Source organism: Megalobrama amblycephala, linkage group LG13 (genome assembly GCF_018812025.1).
Source record: "Megalobrama amblycephala isolate DHTTF-2021 linkage group LG13, ASM1881202v1, whole genome shotgun sequence".
NCBI classification, from domain to species: Eukaryota; Metazoa; Chordata; class Actinopteri; order Cypriniformes; family Xenocyprididae; genus Megalobrama; species Megalobrama amblycephala.
Window position 1 is genome coordinate 19,831,633 of NC_063056.1, and position 9,418 is coordinate 19,841,050.

General features: G+C 41.3%; 1 protein-coding gene across 3 annotated transcripts; it reads right to left on the bottom strand.

Annotated features, from left to right (window-relative positions):
• Window positions 1–112: 112 nt before the first annotated feature.
• Window positions 113–8,504, bottom strand: mdc1 (mediator of DNA damage checkpoint 1). 3 transcript variants are annotated; one of them, XM_048151944.1, is made up of 11 exons: window positions 8,370–8,389; window positions 7,787–7,934; window positions 7,096–7,674; window positions 6,923–7,007; window positions 5,506–6,722; window positions 4,446–4,844; window positions 1,705–4,352; window positions 1,438–1,620; window positions 934–1,059; window positions 731–841; window positions 113–641 (listed from the first exon to the last, which is right to left on the bottom strand). In XM_048151944.1, the coding sequence occupies exons 1-11, from the start codon at window positions 8,370–8,372 to the stop codon at window positions 432–434; spliced, it is 5,709 nt and encodes a 1,902-aa protein (XP_048007901.1). In that variant the 5' UTR covers window positions 8,373–8,389; the 3' UTR covers window positions 113–431. The 3 variants fall into 3 exon arrangements, with proteins under 3 accessions (XP_048007901.1, XP_048007900.1, XP_048007899.1); XM_048151943.1 differs by having other exon boundaries at window positions 1,705–4,844; window positions 8,365–8,504; XM_048151942.1 differs by having other exon boundaries at window positions 1,705–4,844; window positions 8,370–8,390.
• Between the last annotated feature and the right edge of the window lie 914 nt (window positions 8,505–9,418).

Below are 9,418 nucleotides of genomic sequence, written 5' to 3' on the forward strand. Positions count from 1 at the left end.
CGCCCTTATGAATAAAAATGTGCACTAGATCATTTTTGCCGTTTTTATCTGCATTTTGTTTCTATTTATCAACAGTTTTTAAATACTAAAAGGCAAAAATCCACAATATCTCTTTATTTTGGCTCTGAAAGTGTTTATTGAAGATATACGTTAAAAAATGAGAGAAGCTTATTCTCCCTTCACTAACACACTCATCATTCATTGACAGCCACCTCACACTCTCTCCATCTCTCACATTCACAGGAATCGGTGGGTGTGTGGTTACAAGCCTAGCAGCATCTCGTCTAATTAATTTCTGTCTACATAAAACTGGGATGTTATGTGTCACATAATTCATCTTATGCAACTTAAACGTCTATGCATAAATCAGAGTCTGTCTTCGAACTGGCACAAATGTTTTACAAGGAAAGTCCTTTCCTATGTCATTGTCACTACTTCCTACGGCCCTTGGCAGCAGCTTTGGGGGCTGCAGGCTGATTGGATGTGTTGAGAGAGGAAGTGAGAGAATAGGCCTGCAGGTCAACTCTCTGCTGCAGAATGCCAGTCAATAGGAACTCTGTGCTGACCACGGGCAATGACATACTCACTGCCTTCTGACAAAGCGCCCTGTCCTGTTCACATGACACCACCACAGTGTGCTCCTGAGTAGAGAGGGGGAAACTGCATTAAAATATGGGAATATGTAATGTATGTATTATAATAAGAGAATATATGCATTGGTTCTGGGTACCTTGTGAGCTGAGGGCATTTTAGGGAGGAAACGTGCACCGCAGCAGGTGATGATTTCTTTCATTTGAGATGGTTCTGGCATCACAGATTTGGTTACGTGAATCTCATAACCCTATGAAAGCAAAATTAGAGCATATATGTGATGGAAATAGTATACTTTGGGATTGATACACAAAGGCGGAAGTGCTTGTGAGGGAATAATACCTTTAAAAGAGGTTGACTTTGAGCGGTTTGCAGTGCCTTCTGTAGGCTGAAACTAAACTTCTTCTCCTGTTCAACGTCTTTCAATATATATTCATCAGTAGAAAGAAAATGGCCAGCTTTTCCACACTGGGGGAGAAAGAGAGGATGTTATCATGCTAAAATTCAAATTTTACAAAGCTTGTAATAATATTACAGTGTTTTTGATCAAATAAATGCAGCCTTTGATTCACTGAGATAGTAGTGTATGTGTGTTGAATGGGTAGGGTTATTAAAGCATTACCAACAGAGATTGTCAATGGCACTGTTGTAGTTTTTTTGTATATCATCACCCAAAATTCAAAAAAGAACCATTTTCAATGTGTGTGAACACCTGACGATGCATTTAAAATTATACATCAACCAAACATATGCATTTTATAGGAGAAAAATCAGATAGGGATTGAGTTTTTTTTAGGTTTGGCATGGTTTGAATCAGGAACATTTTTGTAATAATCACTCCCTCACCTTCTTTAGCCATTCAGGAGTCACGATCGGCACCCCTCTGGCAACAGCGCACAAAAACTTAACAGTGCGTCTTGCCTTATCAGTCACCAGGTGAGTCATATCGTTCACCCCTTTTGCCAGACTTCCACCCAAACGGGAGACCGCTCTTTCTCCATCCTCATCAGTCAACCCAGTGAATAATACCTAAAAGAGAAGAGGACAGATTGGTGTCATCCACAAAGTGATAAAACTTGCTAGTAAATGTCTGTATCTTAGGGTGTGTGTGACCTTGTGCGCCTGACTGGACACAGAGCGCCTTGGAGTCTTGGGTGTGGGTGTTGGAGCCTCTTCTGTGGATGTGCTAGTGTTGGCTGCTCTCTTGCGACCTCTGCTGTTGGTTTGAGGTACAGCAGTGTCTTCTACTTTCTCTGCATCTTGTTCACGCTCATTGGTCATTGCGACATTTACATTCTCGACACCTGAAAGCCTGCCTCCTTTTCCCCTGCCTTTTCCAGGAGTTTTAGCTTGGGAAACTTCCTGCGGTTCTGGTAGTTTAACACTCTTCCTGCCTCTGCCTCTTCCTCTCGTCCCTTGATTCGACGTTACAACACTATTAGCAGATCTCTCAGAACTTCTAGAACTGGAGCGGGATCGGGAACGGGTTGTTGAATTGGGGTCCTGCTCTGTGTCTTCGACTCCAATAGCTAGTCCTCTCCGGCTAGACTGTCTAGCACTGATTGGTTGCTCATTAGTTGTCTGTCTTCCTCTACCCCGTCCCCTGCCCCGCCCTCGGCCCCTCTGGTTGGATGGCTCCTGTTGTGAGGATACAGATTGATCTGAGTTCACAGATGAGCTTGAACAACGTCGTGTTCGCCTGGCTGGAGGAATAAGAGGAGTTTCCAATTCTGTTTTGTCCCCCTCCAATTGCTCATTCTTTTTGGCTTCCTTATGGTTCCTATCATTTGTCTCTTTTTGTTCTCTTGCTCTCATCTGAAGCTCCTCTTTTTCTTGTTTCTCCTTTTCTAATCGTTCTCTCTCTGCCGCTAATCTTTCCTTCTCTTTTTGTTCCTTCTCCATTTGAATTCTTTCCTCTTCTTTTTGTCTTTGTTCTTCTCGTTCTCTACTCTCTCTCTCTAACCTTTCTTTCTCTTCTCTTTCTAAATGATCTTTTTCCTCTTTTTCCCTCTGTATTCTCTCATTTTCTTTTCTTGTTTTTTCCTCTTCTTCCCTTTTCAGTCGTTCTTTTTCCTCTAATTCCTTCTGCTCTCTTTCCAGTTTTTGTCTCATTTCGGTTTCAGCCCTCTCTCTCTCTTCTTGTTCCTTTCTCTCATGCTCCAGTTTTTCCTTTTCCATCCTCTCTCGGTCCTCCTGTTCTTGGAGCTCTTTCTCTGCTTGGGCATTCTTCTCCTCCAATCTTTCCTCTTCTTCCTTTTCACTACACTTCTGTTTCATACCTGTTCTTCTGGTTCCTCTCCTCGTGGTTTTTTCCTCTTCACTCTCTCCCTCATCCTCAGACAATGCTTTCCCCCTCTTTCTTTTCCCTTCCTGCACTTTTCTGGTTTTACCTTGGACTTTACCAGGTGCGGGTGTCTCACTTTCCACCTCTGTCTTGCCTTTCCTTTGTCTCCTGCTACTTCTGCCACTAGGTTCCTCTTGAGGATTTTCCTCAGACATGGGCTGTGCTTCAACAACCATGACATCAGAGTTTGGTCCAACTGATGGTGCAGGTTCATCTTCATCTTTTTTTCTTCCTCTGCGAGATCTTTTGGATATGATTATACTCAGATCTTCATCCCTTCCGGTTCCATCCTCAAAAACAGGCTGTGTTTCTGTGATAGTGGAAAGGGAAGTGATGGCAGGTTCAGCAGGTTGTGGAACGCTGTCCTCTTTTATTGGTCTTCCTCTGCGGGATCTCCTGGATTTGACTCCACTGCTCAGATCTTCATCTCTCTCAATCACTTCCTCAGGAACTGGTTGGGTTTCTGCGACAGTGTGATGAACAGCAACCTCGGAAGTCTGTGGATCCTCGTCTTTCTTTGGTTTTCCCCTGCGTGATCTTCTGCTTGATGTTTTACTGCTGGGGTGTTTCTCCTGTCCTTCATCTTCCTCATGCATAGGCTGTGTTTCAGCTATAACGAAATGGGAGCTGGAGGGTTTTGGGAGTTCTGTGGAGCTGTGTTCTTCTATCTGGCTGGTGCTAACTGCATTAGTCAGATCTTCACATGGTGCCTCCTCTTCACACATAGGTTGCGTTTCAGCAATAGTGACACAGGATTTCAAGTCTGTTTCAGCAAGCTCTGGAGATCTGAATTCATCTGTTTGTTGTCCTGTACTTGGTACCCCCGTGTTGATCTCACTCTTCATATCTTCATCCAGTGCTTGCTCCTCCTCACACATTAGTTGCGTTTCTGTGATAGTGTGATGGACAACATCCTCAGCAGGTTGTGGGGCTTCCTTTTCTTTTTTTGGTCTACCCCTGCGTGATCTTCTGCTAGGCATCTTGCTGCTGAGCTCTTTCTCCTGTCCCTCATCATCTTCACCAAAATTTGTTTCAGGGATGGCAAGACTGGAAGTGGAGGCTTTTTCAGTTTGTTGTATGGGGTTGCCTTTGTTGGTTTGTCTTCTGCTGACCTCGTTCAGATCATCCTCTGGTGCTTGGTCTTCCTCAAACATTGGTAGCGTTTCAGCGATGGTGATATGGGACCTGGTAGGTTTTTCTGTATGAATACTGCTGACCACATTGTCCTGATCTGGTGGTGCTTCATCATCACTCATTGGTTGTGTTTCAGCTATGGTGACATGGGAGCTAGAATTGTTTTCATCAAGATGCGCAGAATCATATTTTTCGGCCTGTTGTCTGGTACTTGGTTTCTGAAAGCTGTCCCTGCTCAGATCTGCATCTGTTGCTTCTTCTTCCTCACACATGGGCTGAGTTTCTGCAATGATAAGACAGGAGCTGGAGTTTTTACCTTTATGTACTTTCCCTCCACCATGGATTCTCCTACCTCGTTTCATGTTCTCCTCCTCACCTTCTTGCGTTTCATTGATGGTGTCTGCCTCCATGAGCTGGGTGGGCTCACTCTGATAAAACTCTTTGTCTTCTCCCTCCCAGATGTGTTGCGTTTGGGCTGTGAAGAGAGAAAAGGGCTGTGTCTGCTCTTCTCGTCTTGGGGTGCTGGCGATGATTATAGTGTCTGCTGTGGAAAGGTGAGAGTCATTGTGTGGCTCTTCATCTTCCTCCTCATCATCATCATAAGTCTTTGCTACAGGAATGAGCTGAGTTTCAGCAGTGGTGAGGTTGGAATAGGGCTGGGTATGGCTCAGTTGCTCCTCCTGTTCTTCCTCTCTGTCTGTCTCTGTTCCATATGCCTGCGTAGCCTCAAGATCAAGCTGCTTTGGCTTAAACTTAGCACTGGCCCCAACAGCTCCTGGATTTCACATTAAAGACAATGTATGGAATTAATATAAGTTAAGCTCAACTGATCACATTTGTGGCATAATATTAATTACCACAAAAAAATATTTTGACTCATTCAAACTGAAAAGAAAGCAAAAAAAGCAAAAAGCTGGGTTATGTGAGGCACTTATAATGGAAGTGATTAAAGCTAAGTTTTGTAGAATGTAAAAATAGAAAATTGTTGAAATTGTTATGTAATTTTCATTCACTCTTCTGTTAAAACTTGTATTATGTTGCGTTGTGTTGTCATGATAAAGTAGTAAACCTGGACATAACTTTAGGCAGAAAGGTTTTTTTTCACACTAAAATCAACATGCATACCATTTACATCTTGTGGCTATACTTTTGAAATGGAATATATTAATGTTTACAGATTAGCATTTCTTTTTTTTTTTAATTATGTTAATTAATATTGTGCTACATGCTATTGCTGATGATTGAATTTAACTTGTATTGAATGCAGAATATTCCTAATGACAGTCTCCAAGACATTAAGAAAATACAGAAATGCATCATTAGTAGCAGTTTTACAGTTAACTTTAAAATGTCAATTTTATGCATTTAGTGTTTTGTGAATACAATAATAAACAAGAATGAGATTAATAGGCAAGGAAAGTGAATGGGATGGTTACCATATGCTTGTGTGGGCGGCAGGTCCCAGTCTTCAAAGTGACCAAAAGCTTGGGTTGGTTCCTCAAGACAAGTCTTTGCTTGAGAATGATGGTCTTGTTTTTTATGGGTACTCTCTTTTGACTGCTCTATTTTACCACCCACAGGAGCCTTAAGACTCTCTGCAACCTTCACAGCTTTGCCTGGTACAGTTTTAAAAGGATCCTCATCATCCGTGTCACTGTTTGACAGAAGATCTCTGGCCTTCACCTTCTCCTTGTCCTCATTTTCTTCATCTACATCTGTGTCGCTGTCCATGTGGAGCTCTGACCCTGGAGTTGATGTAGGTTTGACATCACTTCCCTCTCCAATGGGATGTGAAACCTCTGTCACCATGGAAACCTTTATGGGATTTTCATCTTCAACATCAGTGTCACTGTCCAAATTGAATTCTGTATGGGGTGGTGCTGATGAAGTGCTTTCTGTAACTGCTAAAACTTCTGCTTTCTTTTCAGAGATATCTTCAGTTATAGGAGCCTCATTCTCCTCAACATCAGTATCACTGTCCATATGAAGATCTGCTGAAGGTACTGATATCACCTTTGGAGCTTCTTCAATCTGAGCCTTTGCTTCAGTCTTGCTTTCCTCTTCCTTTTCTTCAACATCAGTATCACTGTCCATATGATGTCCAACTGAGGATACAGATTTATCAAGAGTTCCTGCATTTTGAGCCTCTGGTTTAGCCTTAATTGCCACTGGCTCCTCTTCCTCAACATCAGTATCACTGTCCATATGAAATTCAGATGAAGGTACTGGTCCCACCTTTGGAGCTTGTTCCATCTGTGCCTCTGGTTCAGTTTTGCTTTTCTCTTCCTCTTCTTCTTCAACATCAGTATCACTGTCCATATGAAGACCAACTGAAGATATAGATTTCTCTAGAGTTACTGCTTCCTGAGCCTCTGGTTCAGCCTTACTTGTCTCCGGCTCCTCTTCCTCAACATCAGTATCACTGTCCATATTAAATTCAGCTAAAGGTACTGGTTCCACCTTTGCAGATAATTCAGGCTGGACCTCAGTCTTGCTTTTCTCCATGTCTGCTTCCTCAAAATCAGTGTCACTTTCCAAGTTGAGAGCTCGCATGCCAGGCTTAGATGAGTTTGAACACGGTTCACCAGAGGTTTCCCTCAGTCTGAATCGGTCCATTGAGGCTGAAGATGGAGTGATGGAGCTCTCATCCTCACTGAGAGAAAAAAGAAAGAAAATGGTGTCTATTTTATCAAGTTTTAGTATTTATTGGTTTCTTTTAAGCACAAGAAAACTAAGGGTATTTGTAGAGCTGTACACATCAACATTATGTAATCAAGTTATGTAATTTTTTAGACTAGTTTGGAGAAAGTTTGGAGAAAAAAAAAAAAAAAAATCAAGAAACATTCAATCTACCTCTCTGGAATGACTTTTTTTGCAGGGGTCAGGAATGATGAATTTGTGGAACTACACAGATGAGAAGATGATGCTGAGTCTGAAACTATAGCAAAAGAGAAAAAAACAAAGCATAAAAATAATGTGTTACCATATATTTTCAGTAATATTTCTTTGTGTTTCAATATACTTACCAAAATCTTTCCTCTCATCCGTAGCACTCTCTCCATCTGAGTCTGATTCAGGTACCAGGGTGATCTCAGGCTGTTTGTGAGCTGGCTGTGGTGAACACATTTTGGGTTCTTCATCCTCATGGCTCCATAAAGGCACAGGGGGAAAGGCACTCCTCTCTTTCTCGCTCAACCCATTCCGCAAACCTTTCCTCAACTTTGATTCTGAGTCACTGCTCGATAGTGGCGAACTTTCCTTTTTGGACACTTCTTTCTCTGGAGTTTTGTCTGTATCTCTGTTCGAGATGTTCAGGCCAATGTACTGACATGGCACGTCGGCGATCACCACGCTCTCTCCCTCGGTCAAAGCGTATCGTACCTGAGGCGTCAGCTTGAATCTGCCTTTTCTGGTTCCATTCAAACTGCCCATGTCCCATAAAAGTGCTTCCACAGCATCATCGTTACCAGAGCAGCTGCTGCTAGAGCGGAACACTGAGATGGAGATGACAGCATGCCGACTGGACACAGATCGGGCCGGAAGCAGAACAGAACAGACAGCAGGATCACGACCCAAAACATTGTCTCCGACGTAGAGAGGGAATTCTGATTGAATGTGTAAAGAGAGAAAAAGAAAAATTAATGTGATTATTTCAATAACGTTCAGGAAATATTAGTTACACAAATACACATAAAGTAGTCAACTTGATTGTCTCACCTGCCTCTGGTATATGGTCATTTTTAAACACCTTCAGTGTTGCTAACTGTTCTCTTTCTGGTCCTCCTTCTTTCTCCTCCTCTTCCTGATCTTCTTCTTCAGAGTATGGATCCTCAATCTGCTGAGTGGCATCCATCTTCCTCTCTGGCTAAAAGATCAATAGTGATGTTACAACAGAAATATGGTTGTCATAGATACCATTCACAATGTAAATCAAGATGTTTTAATCCCGAATGTATGCAATACACACATAAACAACATTGCTAATATCATCATTCTCATTTTTCTGATAAGTGGCGATGTGTATGTGTGACAAAAGTTTACTTAACACATTTGGCATGATATTAGGACACTGTTAACACTTTTCATCATTTCGTAAGCGAATAAGTTTTCCTAAGCGACACACTGGAAGCAGTGTTAATTGGCTAGAGAAATGTATGCACTACTTCTCAGGAAAATTGAACCAGAAATAATGCTTCGCTTCATAAAGCAATGTAAACATGCAAGACATGAGCATTGTTTACGTTTGTGCTGGTATATCGTGCATTATCTACTACATTTAATAAAACTGCGCTTACCTTACCATGCAGAACACTTGGAAACCATTTCCTGAAAACTAAGGCCCGCCCTTTAAACGAAGACTACTGATTCGCTAGACAAGCTGTCAGTCAAAGACTGAGCCTACAGTGATTGGGTGAAAATGCGTCACTGCAGCTTGATTGGTCATTTGAGAAATAGCAGTGGCCTTTGTCCAAAGTTTTCCGCGCTCTCTGCAGAGGGGGCGTGTTTGAAATTGTTTTAGATATGTCTTACTTTTTTCTGTCTGAACCTCGTGAGTATTCAAGGTTAATTTATTTATTTTAAATCTTATTTATTTATTAATTTATTCATTTTATTTAAAATACAATAATAATAATATTCCCCCCCCCCCCCCACACACAAAAAAAATTACATTTTAGTATTATCATATGACATCCCCTTCAGATAATTAAATTAAAATCTGTGTGCAACAAGGAAGTGGAGACATTAGCATATGTTAGGTCACATGCTGTCAAGGTTCATTTTAGACTGGAAAATATATAATACAATTTAAAAAAAAAAAAATCATTGTACATCCTAACGCACATTTTGTAAAAATAATACCTCAAAGACCAAACAAAATCTGTGTGTCATGCATAAATGACAAAGTCCTTTTAACCCTCTATGGGACCGATTAAGAAATCACACTATATTTCATTTGGAACTCGCATGTGAAAATGTCACAAACTCAGATGCAGCTTCACTGCTTGGAAAGAATTTCTTAGTGTTTCAAAAAGCATTAAAAACATTGTTTCTTTCTTGGAATTCTAAATCAATAAGTAGCACACGTGAAAATCAACAAGACTCTTCCTTTTTCAGTGTAGCCAACACTTTCCACGCATAACTCGATTTTGACCTGTTTAGTCATCACTTTTGGAGCTTTTGCTTGTCATTAGTGAGGCCAATAAGCAGTTTTTCCTGACTTCTGGTTGTAGAATGGATCACATTTTCCTGGCAAAGAATAATGTACCAAAATGCCTGACTTCCACAACAATCTATGACCCATATTCTTCATCTCTGACATCACCCTCACTGCTTCTATCCTCCTTGATC

Bases quoted from the DNA above. Each gene is read 5' to 3' on its own strand.
- mdc1 (XM_048151942.1), bottom strand. The intron at 842-933 runs GTATTATTCCCT...TTGCTTTCATAG, and splicing joins AAAGTCAACCTCTTTTAAAG to GGTTATGAGATTCACGTAAC. The intron at 642-730 runs GTACCCAGAACC...CTCTCTACTCAG, and splicing joins AAATGCCCTCAGCTCACAAG to GAGCACACTGTGGTGGTGTC.